At 46.0% G+C, this 21,255-nt stretch overlaps 1 protein-coding gene across 3 annotated transcripts in view; it reads left to right on the top strand.

Moving 5' to 3' along the window:
- ETS1 (ETS proto-oncogene 1, transcription factor) overlaps positions 1-21,255 on the top strand; it is a 112,704-nt gene that overhangs the window by 83,253 nt on the left and 8,196 nt on the right. For 2 of the 3 annotated variants that reach the window (XM_056860315.1, XM_056860314.1), the window contains 5 exons: positions 3,512-3,631; positions 5,545-5,745; positions 10,665-10,742; positions 12,586-12,834; positions 15,278-15,538. In XM_056860315.1, the coding sequence (XP_056716293.1) occupies positions 3,512-3,631; positions 5,545-5,745; positions 10,665-10,742; positions 12,586-12,834; positions 15,278-15,538 (909 nt within the window). The remainder of the gene's footprint in view (positions 1-3,511; positions 3,632-5,544; positions 5,746-10,664; positions 10,743-12,585; positions 12,835-15,277; positions 15,539-21,255) is intronic. The other variant, XM_056860313.1, reaches the window with a different exon arrangement.

Consider the following 21,255-nt stretch of genomic DNA (forward strand, 5'->3'; position numbering starts at 1 on the left):
AAGTTAGGGAATTCCTGGAGATTTGTGGGTAGAGCCTGGCTGAGGGAGGGCCTTCAGCAGGGTGAAATAACATGGAGTCCACCCTCCAAAACAGCCATTTTCTCCAGGGGAACTGGTTGTTGTCGTCCAGAGATCAGTTGCAATTCTTGGAGATCTCCAGACCCCATCTGGAGGTTGGCAAACCTAGGAAGGAGAAGGAAGTGGGGATGAATCAGGACAAATGCGTTCATCCCAGTAATATCGTTTCCAATGATAGCTTGCTTGTTCTACTAACAACAATGTCTATCATGTGTGAAACAGACCTTAGGAAGCTGTACTAAGCAAGTGTACTCAGAAGTACACTCCACATTTTATTCAGTGGGGTTTACTCCCAGGAAAGGGTTCGTAGGATTTCAACCCTGGCATTGCAAGTGAACAAATGAAACTAGGGAACATTACCTGGATCAAGTTGCAGTTTCCCATAGGTTATAATGGAGCCAAAGGGTAATACTTTGAATATCTATCCTGAAAACCTTTAGACGCATCCTGGGTTCGAAATAGCGATTCCTGGATATTTAAAATCTGCATCTGCTGGATTGCCAAGTGGATTTTTGTAAAATGCAGGATTATTCGTGCATAGCTGAATTTGTGCTTTCCAAGGATTGGGTGTTGTAAGCAGTCGAGTAAAACTAGCAGAGATGTTTTAAGATTGCATCCCTTCAGATTAAATTCCCTCCCACCACTTAGCATTATAGTCCTATATTTACCAACTTGGAAGTAAATCCCACTGAAATCAATAGGGTTTCTTTCTAAGAAAACGTGGTTGGGATCAGGTTGCAAGACTCTAGGCTGCTGCAGGGCAGAGGGCCCCAATCTGCTTGTTTACTCGGTAAACCTCATTAGACATGCATAGGATGGTGCTGCGTGACTCCTCCCCCATCTCCTTCTGTGAAATCTATATGTTTCCATTTCCGTAGATTTACTAGGTTATGCAGAAAAACTGCGCACCTACAAAAAAGCTCTTTTGGCTAAACAGAACTTTGCAAGTGCAGTCTTGCTTCTCCTTTATCGGTTGCAAAACCTAAAAAGTAATACATGCTGATAGCGCTGGGGATGAAACAGAGCAGGAAGGAAAAAACCGCATCCAGGCAGAGAGGATTCAAATGCTCACAGCAGATAGATAACGCTGTAGCCTGTTAACAGTGGCAATCTAGGCAAAAGCAACCAGTGAAGATCTTAATGTTGTCCTCTTGCGGTTACAGTCTTGTTTCTCAGGTTGTAATCCCTCATGTGCATTTGCCGGGGAGTCTTACTGAACTCAGTGGGATGTTCTCCTGGGTAAATGTCCATAGACTAGGGTTGCCAGGTCCCCTCTGGCCACTGGCAGGGGATGTGGGGGTAGGGTTGCCAGATCCAGGTTGGGAAACTCCTGGAGATTTGGGGGTGCAGTCTGGGGAGGACAGGGACTTCAGTGGGGTACAGTGCCATAGATAGGGTTGCCAGATGGGTGATATTGGCGGACAATTGCCCACCAGTCCACCCAGCTGCTCTGGAGCGGTGTCCACTTGGGTCCGCGGTTGTGCGAACATGATGATGGCACTTTTGGTTTTACTTCCGAAAGCACCACATCACCGTGGCTGCTTTAACACTCAAACTGGTGTTAAATCTGCTGCAGCGATGCGGTGCCGTCATCGGTTGCATGCACCTGCACACACCCCACCTCCACCCCCTAAAACCTCCCGCTGATTGGGAGGGGGGACCTGGCAACCCTAGCCATAGAGTCCATCCCCCCAAAGCAGCCGTTTTCTCCAGGGGAACTGATCTCTGTACTTTGGAGATGAGCTGTAATTTGGGGGGATTCCCAAATCCCACCCGGAGGCTGGCATCCCTACCACAGACACGAATAAATAGTAAATGTGTGCTTTGCTTAAGGTCTGTTTTGCACATGTACATCTGTGCTTCAGGATGGCTAAATGGGGGAACAGTGGCTAGATTGGTATTCTTTCCCCTCCTGTGCTGCATCCAAATCACTCGAATCCCTCTCCCAAAGCCAGTGAGCCACCCAGTTGCCCTCTAACCGGATTGTCGAAGTGATTGAGCGATTTCTGGGTGGTCTCTTGTAACTTCCAAGCTCACTGAAGTTACAAAACACAGCCAGCTGCTTGAGGTAGGGGAAAGGTGTAGCTGCCCACTTTCTCTGGGTGTTATCTCAAAAGGGATGAGGGATTGCCGAGATAGCCCGGGGGTCTGTTTATTTCTCCAAAGCCCTGCAAATAAAACTTTCCAACTATCCAAATGACTGTTCTTTAAATTGTGTTTGGAGTCTGTTACTTATTCTCCAATAGCCCGCTCTCTTTTTCCCTATGCAGTTTCCAAACTCCTCCTGATCCTCTCTGGGAAAAGAGAAGAAAGACAACCAAACTTTTTAGCATGTTACTGAATATGTATAAGTAAGGCCTGACCGTTATTTTTGTGCAGCTTTAATAATTCTAGAGGGGGAACTGTGTTGTTCTGACGTAGCAAAAATAAACTGGAGTTTTGCAGCACTTTAAAGATTAACAACATTTTATTCCAGCATAGATTTTTGTGGCCCAGATTCTACTTCGTTACAGGTAGGTGGGCTCTAGTCCACAAAGGTTTATGCTGGAATATAATCTTGTTATTCTTTAAAGTGCCGCAATATTCCTGTTTATTTTAATGTAGCCTGTTATAATAAATACTTCAATATTGCCAATACTGAATATTCAAATTAAGAATGTATCCTGCCAACCTCTGTGATGGATTAGTTAGCACACGTATATACACATGTGGGTTGTTTGATTGTTCCTTTAGAAAGCTTAGATTCTCTCAATACCTATGTAGAGCAGTTGAATATTTATTTAATTAACATTTGACTAAATTAGGTTGAAATGGCACACTGAAACGGGAGACCAAGCTGAGAAATATCTTTTAGGGAGGCAGCAGGGAAGTTGCCTGCCCTCTCTCACCTCACCCCAATTTCTGGTTATAATGGGGGGGATTAGTAACAAATGCACTTCTTGCAACTGAATCTTGAATACTGATATGTTCAACATTGCACCCCTGCACACTTCTTCATCTCCTTCTCTACTGAAACTTGAAACAATGGCATTCCTATCCAACCTTAAGAGGCTTGTCAGGTCTAGACCTGAATGCCTTTGTGGATGGAGGCGAGGATTGCCAACTCTTGCTTGGGAAATTCCTGGAGATTTGGTGGTGGAGCCTGGATGGGTAGTGTATGGGGAGGGGTGGGACTTCAGAAGGGTTCAGTGGTTAAATTGTGGAACTCCCTGCCCCAGGATCTGGTGAAGGCTGCCAACTTGGAAGGCTTTAAAATGGTAGGGGAAATGTTCATGGAGGATAGGGCTATCCATGGCTACTAGTCAAAATGAATACTAGTCATGTATAATACTAGTCACCAGCCCTGCCATCATCCTGGTTTTCTAAATTATTTGATCCATTCACCATCTGGGTCAACACTGCCTATATATGTGTCTGTTCTTACCTCTTTCAGATATGGAGTGCGCAGATGTGCCTTTGTTAACTCCAAGCAGCAAGGAAATGATGTCACAGGCGTTAAAAGCCACCTTCAGCGGCTTCACGAAAGAACAGCAACGTTTGGGAATTCCCAAAGGTATTTTACACACCAATGAACTGTACAGCTCTATACAGAGGAGCTACAAATTGGATCTTTGATTGACTGTGTTTGAGCAATCTCAAAATGTCTCTTCAATAACTTTGTGTGCCGCATTTGTGAAATGGCTGTTATCATGGGGGGAAGCGATAGCTCAGTGGGAGAGTGCTTATTTTGCATGCGGAAAGATTCAGTCCCTAACAACACCAATTAAACTGATCTCAGGTAGAAGGTATCAGAAAAGTCCTACTCTATCTGAGACTTTGGAGAGACGTCACCAGTCACAGTAGGCAATAACTAGATGGACCGATTGTGTCATTTGATGTAAGTGAATGTCATATGTTCAGCTACAGAACTTGACTTATAGAGAGCAAAGATATCTAAACACAACACTAATAAGGCCATTTATCTAGAGAGCACTTCCTGTTATAAAGAAAAGATCTCTTAGGTTCCATCTCACCTATTAGACTACACCCTACCTTGACTAACAACGCAAATTCAAGGGCAGTTGTCAAAAGCCAGTCACAGTAGTAGTGGATGCTCCAGTGCTTCAAAAATACCTGTTCTGGATTGCACTTTGGCAAATTTTCACTGCCCATAGAACAGCCATCAAGAAAGCCCTTCTGTGTACTTTTCAATATGATTCATGGCCTATATTGTTAAGAAGGTGTTGGTAAATATGAACAGAAGAACAACGGGTAAGAATGCAGGTGTTACCTCACAGTATTGTGCCAAAGGCCTGATTAACCCAGTAATCAGTCTCCAAGAGTGGTTAGTCAGATGTTCTAAGGGGGGATGGATGACAAAATGGTGATAGCCCTTGGTGATGGTACCAGCATCCCTGTGAACATGGCAGCTCTACTTCTAGCAACCATGGCTCATACCTGACAACAGACCATGAAGTGTATCAAATTGCTAGTAAGTTGCAGGATTAAAGCTGAGGTGTGGTCTACAGGTATGGGGAGTGTGGGTGTCTGTACCTGCGGTCACATCTTCTCTTTGTAAATGTTGGCAGGGGAGAGAGAATGATTTACAGGCGAGAAAGATGGGGGACCTCTGAGTTTAATTTAACATGGGCGCTCTTCAGCGTTGGCAGAGTAATGAACACAGTGAAGGTGCACAACCTGATTAAAGTGTAGATAAGGCTTTATTCAGGAACTAACATACTTGATAGTGAAGAGGAGAGACAGAGATAGTGTCCTAGCTACATCACTAGCTGAGAGAGAGAGACTAAGCATGGAACTTCCGAGAAGAAACAGGATATTGCCATAAAAGCACAATCCTAAAGGGTGGGGTACTTACCCCGGACCCGGGGGTAGCGCAGTTCCAAGGGGCTGCACCTGCCTTTTTGCAGGTGTAATTTGGCGCCTCCAAAAAGGGGTGTTCCCGGGCCGAAAGGGCTTGGGGACGCCCCCTTTGACACCGGCGCAAGCCTCTGCACCGGAAAAATTTTTCCATGAGGCTGCCCTGGTACCCTAGGCTCGCACTGCTGTGTGGCTCCCCGGAGAAGAAGAAGAGTTGGTTTTTATGTGCCGACTTTCTCTACCACTTAAGGGAGAATCAAACCGGCTTACAACTACCTTCCCTTCCTCTCCCCACAACAGGCACCCTCTGAGGTGGGGGGGGGGCTGAGAAAGCTCTAAGAGAACTGTGACTAGCCCAAGGTCACCCAGCTGGCTTCATGTGTTGGAGTGGGGTTCACCAGATTAAGATTAAGCCTAAGTGCCCCTGCGCCAGTGTTAGTGCCACTTTAGTAATCTCTGCTTGGAGGGGGTGTTCTTCTGCTCTGTAAAATGCACGTAAGAGGGTAACATAACTTTTAGTCCAGCCTTGTCAAGTGGGATGTTGTGCAATACAGTGGGAAAGACCACAGCTACCTTTTAAATGCTGTGTTCTGTGATTCCTTGGTGCAGATCCTCAGCAATGGACAGAGACCCACGTACGGGACTGGGTGATGTGGGCAGTGAACGAGTTCAGCCTGAAGGGCGTGGACTTCCAGAAGTTCTGTATGAATGGAGCTGCCTTGTGCGGTCTGGGCAAGGACTGCTTCATCGAACTGGCGCCAGACTTTGTAGGAGATATTCTCTGGGAACATCTGGAGATCCTGCAGAAAGGTAATTCACGAATGGTTAGGCTACAGAAAAAAGGGTCCCGAATAAAGATCTGGAACGCTTGGTTAGGGCCGTGGCAGAGTCCTGTGCGACACTACTGAGATACTCTGGAATCCCAAATCCAAAACTAAATGCTCTGGCCTCTGCAACACCCTAATTTTGCCTGGCGGTGTTCATGTCTGTTCTCAGCTCAGAAGAGATGCAGAAAAGAGTCCCACTGGCAAACAGGATTCTTCAAAGGTTATTTGAATGGAGCATTTAGGATGCAAAAAGCCTATGGGAAAATAGAATGCTGTCCTGTGGATTTCTAGCATCGACAGTCAACACAGAATGGGACAATCTATATCCAGTACTGATCTGTTTTGGAAGGAGTAGCTTAGGTACTCAGCTTGCTGGGAGTAAAGGGAAGATGACTGGGGAAGGCACTGGCAAACCACCCCGTAAACGTCGGGATGTGACGTCACCCCATGGGTCAGGAATGACCCGGTGCTTGCAAGGGGACCTTTACCTTAGGTACTTGGCATAGGCAAGAAACATTGGAAGGGATCATGGGGCAGTTTGTACCTTCCCTGGCATTATTCATGTTTTTATAAGAAGTTCCTGCATTTTGAGAACCAACGGTTGTTTGAATTTCTGGGAGTCGGAGTTCAGCTCCACACGGCTCCCTTGCAAATTTCATGGCAATTAACCGAGGGCTGTGGGATCCATGGTGGATTCTGCAGCCTTTCATTTAGCTGCAAAAAGGGCGATATGGATCAGGACCGTGGTGATGGGGAAGGGTGTGTGTATAACTCCTCCCCCTGAGATTATCGAAGTTAAAAGTAGAAGTCACAATGAGGACTAAGCAGCATCAGTCGAAAGACCTAAATATGATAATATTCTGGGTTGATGGAACACAAGCATGTATGGTACCAGTTTTAGAAACTGCTATTTTGCGAGGGCCCTATAGAATCACAGAGTTTGAAGGGATCACCAGGGTCATCTAGTCCAACCCCCTGCACAATGCAGGAAATTCACAACTGCCTTCCCCCCCCCACAAACCCCCAGTGACTCTTACTCCATGCCCAGAAGATGACCAAGATGCCCTCCCTCTCACTAACTGCCTAAGGTCATAGAATCAGCATTGCTGACAGATGGCCATCTAGCCTCTGCTTAAAAACCTCCAAGGAAGGAGAGCTTACTAGGGAAGAAGTTCACTGGACTTCCAGGGAAGAAGCACTTACCACCTCCCGAGGAAGCCTGTTCCACCGAGGAACCGCTCTGACTGTTAGAAAATAGATGGCTTAGCCTAGCCTAATCTCATCATACCTCAGAAGCTAAGCAGGCTCAGCCTTGGTTAGTACTTGTATGGGAGACCACCAAGGAAATCCAGGGTCACTGTGCAGAGGCAGGCACTGGCAAACCACCTCGGAACATCTCTTGCCTTGAAAACACTACTGGGTCACCATAAGTCAGCTGCGCCTTGACAGTACTTTGCACACATTTTGTGTAGATGCGCTTGAAACATTTTGGTGTGTGAGAATGTGGACATTACTTGAGCTTCCTTTCACACAAAGAGGGAAAAGGGGGGATGGGAAGACTTCAGCTATTCCTGGTTCACACTGACGAGTTTTGAGAAACACAGCCAACCTCATGCCCGTACAATAAAGGTAAAATGAGCCAAACCAACTGTAAACAGTCTGCCCACTAAGGTGTTTGCCAACCATTTTGTAAGCTACTATAGTATATGAAGACAGAGCCTTATTATGCTGTTTTGAGGGGCAGGAAGGGGAGGGAGTCATTTTGTTTCTTCCCAGAAAGCCACTGACAGGCATATTGCCACCTGTGGCTTTCTGAAGGTAAACACGTTCAACTGTGGGAACTGCAGCTGTCTTTTCCTTCTGCTCAGTTGGCCGTGGTATATTTTGGGTGTTTCAGATGTTTCTTTCTCATTGGTATTGGGGAATGAGTTCTTTTTTTTTTTTTAGTAAAGGGAATAAGATACGCTTAGGACATGGGGACTGTGCTTCCTTGAGCACCTGAACAGTCACCTGAGATGTTCATTCAAACTCTGCGACTGAGATCACTTGACATGGGGAAGCCGTCTTCCAATGGCACCTCCATGGTGACTTTAGCATGCACTGTTGGCACGAGTTATGCATCCTTCGAAGGCTTCCTCACGGAAGTTCAGTGTGTACTCTTAATCAGTAGGCTGGGTATCATTTTGTACACAATCCCAAGATCCTGACCCAGCCTGCATCGTGTATGACCTCACCAGCCACCAGAAAGTCAATAAATCAACCACTTTTGTTGCCTGCCTGGGGCTGTGTGGTCATGTACCTGGCAGAGTTGTAAGATGCAAGGTAAGAACATAAGAAAAGCCATGCTGGATCAGACCAAGGCCCATCAAGTCCCGCAGTCTGTTCACACAGTGGCCAACCAGGGGCCTCTAAGAAGCCCACGAACAAGACAATTGCAGCAGCAGCATCCTGCCTGTGTTCCACATCACCTAATCTAATAGGCATGCTCCTCTGATCCTGGAGATAATAAGTATGCATCATGACTAGCATCCATTTTGACTAGTAGCCATGAATAGCCCTCTCCTCCATGAACATATCCGCTCCCCTCTTAAAGCCTTCCAAGTTGGCAGACCATCACCACATCCTGGGGCAGGGAGTTCCATAATTTAACTATTAAGGTAGGCCCTATCTATAGAGCCACTGGAATGCTCTTAGAAGTCTGTCATGGAGATGCCATTCCCTGGTTTCAGTGGAAGCCTCTTCTCTTGCAGCTTTCCTTCCTATACTACTTCTTCTCACAGAGGTCAGTTGGAAGGAAAATGCCTGTAACTTTTATTTCTGCTGAAATCAGGTTCGTTCAAAGTACCTAAATTTTGGCTTCTCCCAGGGATTACAGAAAGGGAAACACACACACACATCCATAAAGCCAAATTGTGTGTGAACTGAGAGAGCTGGAACCTTGGTGGCCCGTTTCCCTCCCCCTGCATCATGAGGTCTGCCAGAGTGTAGAGTGGATGACCACAGGGAAGGGGTGGAATCAGGTTGCAGCCGGCAGCTATCCACTAAGGTTTGTAGTCAAATGGAGGGCATTGCTGACTGCCGAGAAGCGGGGTTTATTTTAGGAAGAGGTTTTAAGAAGAAAAGTTGAAAATAGCCAGATATATGGAGATAAGGAGCCCCCCCCCCCCTGGTCTGCTGCCATTTTTGTCCCTGTTATATAGCCTGTGGTAGGTTGAGTCACTTCTGACTGAAATGTTTTGCAATAGCTAAAAGGGACAGGGGTGAAACTATACTGCTGTGCTTTTGGTTTCTGCACAAAATGGCACCTACACTACTGAAAAGTCCTTCCTGTTGAATTTGACCAAGCGTATTTCAGGGGTCACTGGAAAAGACAGTCATGCTAGGAAAAGTTGAGGGCAGCAGGAAAAGAGGAAGACCCAACAAGAGATGGATTGACTCAATAAAGGAAGCCACAGCCTTCAATTTGCAAGATCTGAGCAAGGCTGTCAGAGATAGGACATTTTGGAGGACTTTCATTCATAGGATCGCCATGAGTCGGAAGCGACTTGACGGCACTTAACACACACACACACACACATTTCAGGGGTCGCCCTGACCTGGATGTCCCAGGCTAGCCTGATCTTGTCAGATTTCAGGAGCTAAGCAGGGTCAGCCCTGGTTAGTATTTGGATGGGAGACCACCAAGGAATACCAGGGTTGCTGTGCAGAGGAAGGCACTGGCAAACCACCTCTGTTAGTCTCTTGCCATGAAACCCCCAAAAGGGGTTGCCATAAGTTGGCTGCAACTTGACGGCACTTTACACACACACACATTTCAGGGGTCACTGTGACAAACTTTGAAAATGAGAAGATGAGAGCCCTACTGAATTACCCTGACCTGGATGGGCCAGGCTAGCCCAATCTTGTCAGACCTTGGAAGCTAAGCAGGATCGGCCCTGGTTTGTACTTGGATAGAAGGCCACCAAGGAAGTCAAGAGTTCCTATGCAGAGGCAGTCAGTGGGAACCCCCCTGTGTTTGTCTCATGCCTTGACAACTTTATGGGATTGCCATAAATTGGCTGTGACTTGATGTCACTTCCCCCCCCCCACCACCGAATTAGTTTAGTAGCCCATATAGTCCAGAATCCTGTTTCACAGGTACAGAGGTTAAGAGCTTCCCATGATGTTGCCTTTGAGCACTTCAGAGATTTGCTGCCTCTGACTATGGAGGTTCTCATTAGTCATCATGCTTAGTAGCCACTGATAGACCTGTTCTCCATGAACCAGTCTAATCCTCTTTTAAATTCACCTATAATCCCACAATTGACAGAGCCTTCCTAAGCAGGAAGCCAGTGGGCTTAGAAAGGTATAACTCTGCTTAGGATGGCGCTGTTAGTCACTCAGTGAGTGAGTGATCACGCAGAATCTTTATTATGGGAATAGAATGGGACTCTTAATAAAATTTAAGGTCTTCAAGTTATTAGATTTGACAATGGGGCATTCCTCTAGAGACTTGACATTTAGTATATGCGGCATGGGGCCCATAAACAGTGAGGCTGAGTTTCAGGTGAGAAATTTCAATTCAAATAACTTTAAACTAGGGATGCTACTGAATTTCTCATCCGAGTGTTGAGCTTTAATCACAACACATTCTCTGCATTGAAAGCAGTTCAGCACAGGAAATACAATGCAGATTGATTGGTGCCTGTCATGATAATCCATGTGTAGTTTTTTGAAACATACTTATGCTAGGAATCCACTCGTTTTGTGTCCTGACCGGTTGTATGCAACAGTCTCTCATCCTCCCTGCCTCTAGGAATTGTTCTGAGGATAAAGGAGGAAAATGATGAAGTCTTTTGTACTCTGAAAAATACTACAAGTATAACTTAACAGACCCTTCCACTTTTTCTTCCCTTGGTGCAGAAGAGGCAAAGCCATACCCAACGAACGGCATGAACCCCACTTATCCAGAATCCTGCTACACGTCGGATTACTTCATTAGTAAGTCTGTGTTTGTTTTCCTTTAGACCTGTAAGCAGAGTTTAATGCCCAGCCATTTGAAGGCAAGGTTTGCTTTGCATGCTAGGCAGAACATTGGGAATAAAGAGCCACGTGGTCTGTCCGTTGGGGCCGAATGTTGGAATGTGAACTCGGGGCTTCTGAAGCTTGGCTCCGAGCATGATCTGAAATCTTGACTCCCATTCAGGGAAAACATACTCACGGTCAGGAAGTATTTGTAGCAGCGTTGCGGAGTCTCCACATTAATAGCAGGCCTCCCACTTGAAATTTGTAAGTGGCTACGTGACCCACGGGGGTCAGCCATAACTTGGGAACTGGCCATCGGCCATGAATTCCTGAATGCCTTTAGCAAGCTCTCACCCTCTGGTACAAAGAGAACAAGCCATTTTCAGGATTGTCACCCACCCAACTAAAGGCATCATAATTGATCACATTGTATGAGTTTTAGTTGACAACTTGATTTCTATGCAAATGTTTGCAGATTCAATAAAACAGTTGTTTTGAAGACAAAGACATAGCCTTAGATGGTGCATTTATGCATTGAAATGGCACCACCTTGGAAGGGGCATTAATTTCCTATTGAAGAATGGAAATGCCACTTCTAAGAGGCATTTCAGTGCCTTAATGTATTTATATCCTGTTTTTCTCCCCAATTGGGATTTGAGTGTCTTAGAACATTGTTCTCCCCTCCTCCATTTTCTCACAACAACAATCCAGTGAGGTAGGCTAGAGTGAGAGTTTGTGAAGGGGCCCAAGATCACCCAGTGAGCTTCCATAATAGGAGTGCGGATTTGAACCCATGTCTCCCAGGATTCCAATCCAACACTGTAGCCACCACACCATCCTGTTGTTGATAGTTGTTTTAAAATGTTGGTGTTAAAAATAATTAACTTGAACCTCCTTGAACAGGCAGGGGGGAAATGTGGGACATAAATATCCAATAAATAAATGAATTACCCATTAGCTAGAAGGCACCACTGTAGTTGACTAAAACTTTTATTAAACAAGGTGGCTCAAACCATTTTCCTTCATGGAATTACTTTAGGATGAAAAGGGATGAAACTATCAAATGCTTAACATGGGACAATAAATAAAGAATAGGGAGATGTCTATCGAAGCTGAAGTTCTTTTGGAATGGTCAGATGTCAGGGGCTCAGTGGGATATTTTGGGTTTGTCATGATTTTTTTGTTGTTGTTATCGTCAAAATTCTACACCAATCAATCAATCAAGTTTTATTTCGATACAATATCAGCTCTGAATAAAATTAAAGTTAGGTTTAAAATAATAAAAGTTGATGATTCTGGGAAGGATGATTTGAAGAGGAGGAGAAAAGATCTTCTATGGGGAAGGGTTTTCAATTAGCCGTTTACGAATCCCACTAGACCGGAGGCAAAATTTGGCTACTTGAATGGTTATCTCCCGAGAGGAGTCTGCCAAGAGAAGGGGAACTTTAGCTTCTTCCGATCTCCCAGGAAAGGATGACAATATGGGGAGAATGTACTGCAATCTTATGCCTTTGTAGAAGGGACATTGCAGCAGGACATGTTCTGTTGTCTCCACTTTCTCTGTTTTGCATGAGCCCATGCAAAATTCTACACAGAGATCGCAGTTAGGGTTTGCACCTTGGCCCATTGACCAGCACAGTATTGCTCCTTCTAGTCATAATAATCTTTCCTCAGACAAGGATCGCATGGAGTCAGCTGCCCTGCCCTTTCAGAGTACTTACGTAGAGGAGCCTTCTCCTCAGTAACTGTTTTCTTCTCCCCCATTTTTGGTCCTTTCTTGGTTTGTTCCTTTAATTTGTGCCGTTCGTTCTGCTTGCAGGTTATGGTATTGAGCATGCTCAGTGTGTTCCTCCCTCAGAGTTCTCAGAGCCCAGCTTCATCACCGAGTCTTACCAGACCCTCCACCCAATCAGCTCGGAAGAGCTCCTGTCCCTCAAATACGAGAACGACTACCCGTCCGTCCTGCTCCGAGACCCAGTGCAGATGGATGCCTTGCAGACAGACTACTTCACAATAAAGCAGGAAGTTGTAACATCAGACAACATGTGCATGGGGCGCGCCAGCCGAGGTAATCCTTAAAAACATACCATGTCTCTGCATCTCCCATTTATGTGCTGCCCATAGTTGTATGCTTCCGGCCATCCTGTGGCGGCACTTTGCTTCTGAGATCTGGGTAGCCTGGGCCATCCAGGTCAGGGCTAGCATTGGTACAAGCAGGCAAAAGGAAGGAAGGAGCCATTTGAACTAGGGCTTAGCCAAGTCATTGTTTCTTCCTTTGAGGGGGTACAGAGGCTGCCTACCTGTCCCACTATCTAGAGAAATCCCCCCACTAGGCTTTCAAACCATCAGGTATTTTACCAGCGTGCTGTAGTGGTTAAGAGCGGTGGTTGGAGCAGTGGACCCTGATCTGGAGAACCGGGTTTGATTCCCCCACTCCTCCACATGAGCGGCAGAGGCTAATCTGGTGAACCGGGTTGGTTTCCCCACTCCTATGCATGAAGCCAGCTGGGTGACTTGGGCTAGTCACAGTTCTCTTAGAGCTCTCTCAGCCCCACCCACCTCGCAGGGTGTCTGTTGTGGAGAGGGGAAGAGAAAGTGATTGTAAGCCGGTTTGATTCTTCCTTAAGTGGTAGAGAAAGTTGGCATATAAAAACCAACTCTCCTCCTCCTCCTTCGGTATTTCTTTCGAGTCGATCAAGAGACATTTTGCTACATAACCTAGATCATCATTGCTAAGCATTTGACACCACCATCCTGTCTTCCAGCATGCTTAAACCCATCTAACAAGAGTCACTGGAAAAGGCAATAATGCTAGGAAAAGTCAAAGGCAGCAGGAAAAGAGGAAGACCCAACATGAGAAGGACTGACTCTATAAAGACTGACTCTATACTGACTTGCCATTTAAAATAGCAGATTAGCAACCTTGTACGCTACATCTCTGAAATTAGGAAGCAGGTTTTCAGGGTAATAAAATGTACTGCCAGGCAGGCTTGGGGTCATCCCCTTTTAAAGCTGTTAAGCCTTGGGAAAGTGGCTATTTGTTTTTAGGGTGAGGCTCCGGAGGAACAATGAGGGCTTTGAAAAAAAAGGTCTCTCGGGACGTCAGTCAATTAAGGGATCAAAGCATTCAGGCATGTCCTCCAGGACGCTGTTACGCCATTAGCCAGTTTAACCCAGCATCAACTCATCTGATGTCCTTCCAGGTCTCAGGCAGAATGAGGCCTTTCCCAGATCTGCTAAATGTGAGATCCTTTTACGGGAGTTGCCATGGATTGAAGCTGGGACTTCCCATATGCAAAACGTGTGTTCCTCCACAGCAACGTGGGCCCTCCCCTTTACATTCCCGGGACTGTGTTGTCTGGAATGAACAAGGCTTAAAAATCCAGCTCTGTAGCCTGTGAAGATGCTTTTTCCGGCATGCTGTCCCACCCCCACCTGTATTCTCAAGGGAGCTGTTAAATCCGAACACAGCAAATGTGCCAGTTGAACTCCCCTCCCGTTCCCTTTTGGAGATGAGCTCTCTGGGTTTGGGCTGCCAGCATCTCTGCCAGTGGAAATTTCTCTAGGAGGTCTTACACAATCCCAGCAGCTGTTTACAGCCCAGCTTGGGAAATTAGTGAACTTGAATGATCCTATTACGCTCTTAAGTTGTCAGTAAAGAAGCAAATCATTGAGCAACAGCCTGACTGAGGAATTTTGGAGAGTGCAATGCAAGTATTTTTTTTTAATCCTGTTTGAAACTCTATGCTTAAAGAGGGAGTGCAGATGAACACAAACTGAATCAGACCCTTGGTCCATTAAGGTCAGTATTTTCTGTTGAGACGGGCAGTGGCTCTTCAAGGCCCCAGGCAGAGGTCTTTCACATTGCCCGAACCTTTTAACTAGAGATGCCTGAGACTGAACCTAGGACTTTTTGCATGCCAAGCAGATGCTCTACCACTGAGCCATGGCCCCTCCCAATCTTTATGTGTGTGTGATTGTGTAAAGTGCCATCTAGTTGCAGCTGACTTATGGTAACTCCGTAGGGTTTTCAAGGCAAAAGACATTTGCAGGTGGTTTGCCATTGCCTGCCTCTGCATGGGTTGAGAGAGTTCTGAGAGAACTGTGACTGGCCCAAGGTCACCCAGCAGGCTTCATGTGGAAGAGTGGGGAATCAAACCCGGTTCTCCAGATTAGAGACCTGTGTTCTTAACCACTACACCACTCTCAATCTTTAGCTGGTAGAAAACCTGTAAATCTCTATGGAGCTGTCCAGTCAGTGATGGAGGTTCTTTCATGTAGACTGAAGGCAATCCTAGATTAAGGACAGTCCTTAAGGCCAACAAAAGAGTCATCCATTTGCGTTAGTGGGTGGATAGCAAATGCAATTTCATGCTGATCATGAAAACTAAACAACAGGGATGAGAAGCATCGTCACCGTTGCAAACCCAAGCAGTGGAGTTCAGATTAAAATGTCCCCCGTCGTTTTCATGGAAACCAGGGATGCCAACTCCTTCCTTCTCATCTTGCAGGTAAACTCGGTGGCCAGGATTCCTTCGAGAGCATAGAGAGCTATGACAGCTGTGACCGGCTGACACAGTCGTGGAGCAGCCAGTCGTCCTTCCAGAGTCTCCAACGCGTCCCTTCTTATGACAGCTTTGATTCGGAGGACTACCCAGTCTCCCTGCCCAACCACAAGCCCAAAGGCACCTTTAAGGACTATGTGCGAGACCGAGCGGACATGAACAAGGACAAACCGGTCATCCCCGCTGCTGCCCTGGCTGGTTACACAGGTAAATTGCTGGGAGAAATTGGGCAATGGAAATCGAGTCTAGTTGGAATGGATGCACACTTAGCATTAATAATACCATTGATATTGTTCACATATATATATATGAGATCTTAGAATTGCACGTCTCTGGGTTTGTTTGTTTGTTTATAGAATCATAGAATTGGAAGGTACCACCAGGGTCATCTAGTCCAACCCCTTGACCAATGGCGGGAATTCACAACTACCTCTCCCCACCTCACCCCCAGTGACCCCTACTCCATGCCCAGAAGATGGGGAAAAAACCCCTCCAGGATCCCTGGCCAATCTGGCCTGGAGGAAAATTGCTTTTGTATGTTTTCTGCATTCGGCATTCCCTCCTTCCTGCCCAGTGTTTTTAATTGCCATGTTTTGTATGTATTTTAGCTCTGGTTTTAATTGTTTTAATGTTTTTGTTGGATTTTTTTTTAATGTGGGTTTTATTGTGTACGTTTAAAATGGTTAACCGCCTCGGTGGCCCTTGTGAGGGCAGAAAGGCGGGGTGTAAATTTTGAAAAACAAATCAATAAAATCCAAAGGGGAAAAAATATCCAGAATTAAGCCATACACTACCTTCTGTCAGGATCTGCTAAAATAACACAGCACGCAAGCTGTTGAGTTTTGCAGAGCTCTTCATTGCGTTGGATGTCAAAGAACCAAAAACGTGTTGGGAGAGAGAGAGCCTGAAATATCTTTTTTCTCTCTCACACCCTTTATTTTATTTTTTTTAGCATCCAGCCTTGTGAAGAGTTCTGCAGAACTTGAAAGCTTGTATCCCTTCCTCTCCCCCCAGCCCTGTTGTGAGCCTAAATGCACTCCACTTTATTTTTAAATAGCCATTCTCTTCAGCGGCTGTGCAGTTACGCGAAACCCAACTCTTAAAAAAAGCAAATGTCTAGTCTGTTCCTAGTCATGAAGGACTCCACTCTTTTGTCTAGTTTGACTTTCAGGAGATTAGACGGGATGGGAAAGTATATGACAGGTTTATACGGGGTGTGCAGAATTGATAGTGCGGGGAAGGGCTGTATAGGCATGACCCCCATGGGTCAGTTGGTCTCTCTCAGCTTATCCTGCATCACAAGGTGCCGGATTCATCTGCTGGCATAGTGTGGCAGAGGTGAGGGGGAAAATTAGGGAGCCCAGGGGCAGAGGACCCTCCTTGCTCCCCCTGGCTTTGTCTGTATTCAGGCATGCCCGGGCCTTCCCAAAATCCTTTTGTGCTCTGTTCCCTCCCGGCCCATGCAGACACAAACCCAAGTTTTGCCACCATGGAGTCTGCGCTTCTTGGACTCTTCCTTAGAGAAAGGCAGGTTAAAAGTCTCTTAATTCAGTTCCTTCCGTCTCTCTGACTAGATTGCCCTAGTAGTGACCTCTGGCAGAGTCTCATGTGAGAGAGCTGTGTTCTGCCATTTCCTCAGCAGTGGAGCCTGGGTCTACTGGCATGGAGCCCAGAGAGCTAGCGTGGTGTAGTGGTTAAGAGCAGTGGTTTGGAGCTGTGGACTCTGAACTGGAGAGCCGGGTTTGATTCCCCACTCCTCCACATGAGTGGCGGGCGCTAATCTGGTGAACCGGATTTGTTTCCCCACTCCTACACATAAAGCCAGCTGGTTGACTTTGGGCTAGTCACACTCTCTCTGCCCCACCTACCTCACAGGGTGTCTGTTGTGGGGAGGGAAAGGGAAGGTGATTGTAATCCGGTTTGATTCCTCCTTAAGTGGTAGAGCAAGTCGACATATAAGAAAACAACTCTTCTTATTCTTCTACTTTGCCCCAAGAATAGGGAAAAAGCCATTTCCCAGATCTACTTTGCCCCAAGGATAGGGAAAAAACCATATCCCAGATCTGGAGGGAGCAGGGCATAATTCTTGCATGGAAGAGCAGTGCTGACATGCCTTCCTGGGCGCAGCCCTTCCCATCGGGGAAATGAGCAATTGCAACATTTTAGGAATTTCTGGGACACTCTCCCATTTCCTGGTGTGATGGACCATGCTTCTGTGGTCCAGGGGTGGACATTCTGCTGGAACGGAAGTCTCAGTAGATATCCTCTCTTGACACCAGCCCTGGCTCATGGTGAAATTGGCTATGTAGAAATTGGCAGTGACCTTCAATATGATGTAAAGTGATTGTATTTCCCTTCCTTCTCTCCAAGCCTTTGGGACTGGGGCAGGTTCAAAATGCTCCATGGAGACAGCGGTCTCCTCTCACCCTGTACGGCTTGGCTCGCTTGTACTTCTCATTTAAAGATCCTCTGATTCAGGACGCCTGAAACACGCACTGTGTTAATCCCGGGGCACTAAATGGAGAGAAAACAACACTGTTTTGCCCCAGCTGATGGTTTTGGCTGGCAGAGGGGGTGTTTTTCAAATCCCCAGCCAGGCCCAGCTTTCTGATGGTATCTAGCAACTAGCTGAAAAAAAAAAAAAGGTGATGCATTTCACCAGCTTGGCTTTTGATGTCTCCCTCACTTGGTGGCAAACAAGCGGCTTTTCAAGCTGTCTTATCTGCCCCCGCATCTTGACCTAATTTAATAAGTTGCCATGGTTGCTCAGAAAGGTTGATTCAACTTTTTTTTTTGGTCTTATCTGCGGAGCAAGAATGTTAACTGCACAAGTCTTCACAGCTTCTAACTGATTTCCACAGTCGGGGCAGTCTTAACAGCTCAGGCAACTTTCAGCAGCTGAAAAGCAACTTGTCTGATGTTTTATTCAGTTAGGGAGGTGGGGAGGTGGAGATAAAGGAGGGGCTACATTTGCTTTGTTCACTCCCCCCCCTTGCCATCAAGTCACAGCCAATGGATGGTGGACCCCCTAAAATTTTCAAGGCAAGAGATGAACAGAGGTGGTTTGCCATTGCCTGCCTCTGTGTAGCAATCCTGGACTTCCTTGGTGGTCTCCCATCCAAGTACTAACCAGGCCTGACCCTGCTTAGCTCCCGTGATCCAATGACCTCAGGCTAGCCTGGACCATCCAAGTCAGGTCTATCACCAGATTTCCTCATTAGTTTCAACATGACTTCAACATGACCAGCCAGCATGGTGTAGTGGTTAAGAGTGGTGGTTTGGAGCGGTGGAGTCTGACCTGGAAACCGGGTTTAATTCCCCACTCCTCCACATGAGCGGTGGAGGCTAATCTGGTGAACCGGATTTGTTTCCCCACTCCTACACATGAAGCCAGCTGGGTGACCTTGGGCTAGTCACAGTTCTCTTAGAGCTCTCTCAGCCCCACCTACCTCACAGGGTGTCTGTGGGGAGGGGAAGGGAAGGTGATTGTAAGCTGGTTTGAGTTTCCCTTAAGTGGTAGAGAAATTCGGCATATAAAAACCAACTCTTCCTCTTCTTCTTCTTCATTGAGCATTCAAAAGGAACAGTGGTGGAAAGTGCTGTCAAGTTGCAGCTGACTTTTGGTGACTCTGCAGGGTTTTCAAGGAAAGAGATGAGCAGAGGTGGTATTTGCTATTGCTGCCTCTGTGTCGCAACCTTGGACTTCCTTGGTGTACTTCCATCCAAGTAATAATCAGAGCTGACCCTGCTTAGCTTCTGAGGTCTGATGAGATCGGGCTAGCCTGGGCTATCCAGGTCAGGATTGTTCACATACAGGTTTTTTTTTTCAAATGCTGCCTAGCTAGGACTGAGTAGGCGTTTACATTAAATGTCCTCACCCTGCTCAGATCGTCTTCTAAAGTATTTCTATTAATTCATTTATCAGTTAGTGGCTCACCCTTTTGCCCACCAGAAAAAACCGTCAGGGCAAACGCCAGACTCCTGTTTGAGGTCAACAAGTTCTTTTTTCACCTCTGAGTTGCAACCAGCTCATGCCATGTCGTTGGTAGTCACAGCAAGAGATCCGTCCATTTAAGAGGAAAACAATAGCACCAGGAAAGAAAGTGAAGCTTTTCAGGTGATTGCTATTGTCTCTCTCATCCCATTAAAGCTGCATCCTACCCAGACAGTGAGATGAAGTTGGGCACAATAAACAAGTCCAGTGAACCTTCCTGGTGTGATCCTTATGAGCTGGAGGACAGTAAAAATTAACTGAAAGTGGCAGACTTTAGGAATCCCAACTATCTTGGGATTTAATTATCTTCCCCTACAAACATGTGGGGGACACAAGGATAACACAGGGTCACAGGGTAACTCAGAAACTAGCATGCTAGTGTAATATTTGTGTGGTTTAGACTAAGACCAGGGCCTCCACCCAAGCTATATCACTAGTTGTTGTTTTTTAGCACAGTATCCGTTGTTTGAAAACCTAGACACATGACGAGATCACATCTAGACCAACCTTGGTTCTACTGAGTTTTCCAGCAGTCTGTGAGATGCAGATAATTCATGCCATAGTATTCCCCATTACTATGTATGAGTGTGAAAGTTGGACAATGAAGAAAGCTGACAGGAAGGAAGTAGATTCCTTTGAATTGTGGTGTTGGTGGAGAGTGTTACAGATACCATGGAAAAGGCAATCAGTGGGTTCTAGATCAAATCAAGCCAGAACTGTTCCTAAAAGCTAAAATGACTAAACTGGAGCTATCGTACTTTGATCACAAAAAAGCTAGGAAAAGTTCAAGGCAGCAGGAAAAGAGGGAGACCCAACATGAGATGGATTGACTCTATAAGGAAGCATAAGCCCTCAGTTTGCAAGTTCTGAGCAAGGCTGTTAACAATAAGACATTTTGGAGGACATGGATTCATAGGGTCACCATGAGTCAGAAGCGACGGCACTTAGAATCATAGAATCACAGAGTTGGAAGGTACCACCAGGGTCATCTAGTCCAACCCCCTACATCAGGAAATTCACAACTACCTCCCCCACACATCCCCAGTGACCCTTACTCCATGCTCAGAAGATGGCCAAAATGCTCTCCCTCTCATGAACTGCTTACAGTCATAGAATCAGCATTGCTGACAGATGGCCATCTAGCCTCTGCTTAAAAAACTCCAGGGAAGGAGAGCTTACCACCTCTCGAGGAAGTCTGTTCCACTGAGGAACCACTCTAACTGTTAAAAATTCCTTCCTAATGTCTAGATGGAAACTCTTTTGATTTAATTTCATCCCGTTGGTTCTGGTCCGACCTTCTGGGGCCACAGAAAACAACTCGGCACCATCCTCCATATGACAGCCCTTCAAGTACCTGAAGATGGTTATCATATCCCTTTAACACACTTAACACACACATGAGCTGCAATTACCATCTCTTCGATTTATTATAATCTGTTTTTTTTTTATGCAATGCAAGACAGCCCTTGAAGCTTAACGCAGGATCGCCGTTTCCCATACAAGAATTTGGCACTGAAACCCATGTGCATTATAAATCAGTTCTCACTGAACTCTTTAGGTGGCAGAGACAGCCAAGAAGCAGGTCTCTGAGCTGCATCAGTGACTTCAGCCACCTGCCAGACACTTGCAAATTAGAACAGAATTAGCTCTTCGCATTCATGGTTGGCCAGTGTTGCAGTTTATTGGGTTTCTTTTTTTTTTAATGGCCTTGGTTTATCTGAGAAAGCTGTAAACAGAATCATATTACCAAATGTGCCCTCTGAGAGCAGATCTTTGGCAGATCTTTGGAGGGTGGGAGATTCAGGACAGATAAAAGGAAGCATTTCTTCACACAACGCATAGTTAAACTGTGGAACTCCCTGCCCCAGGGTGGTGATTGCTGCCAACTTGGAAGTCTTTAAGAGGGGAGTGTATATTAGTCCAAATGGAT

This window comes from Euleptes europaea, chromosome 14, assembly GCF_029931775.1.
Source record: "Euleptes europaea isolate rEulEur1 chromosome 14, rEulEur1.hap1, whole genome shotgun sequence".
Lineage (NCBI taxonomy): Eukaryota > Metazoa > Chordata > Lepidosauria > Squamata > Sphaerodactylidae > Euleptes > Euleptes europaea.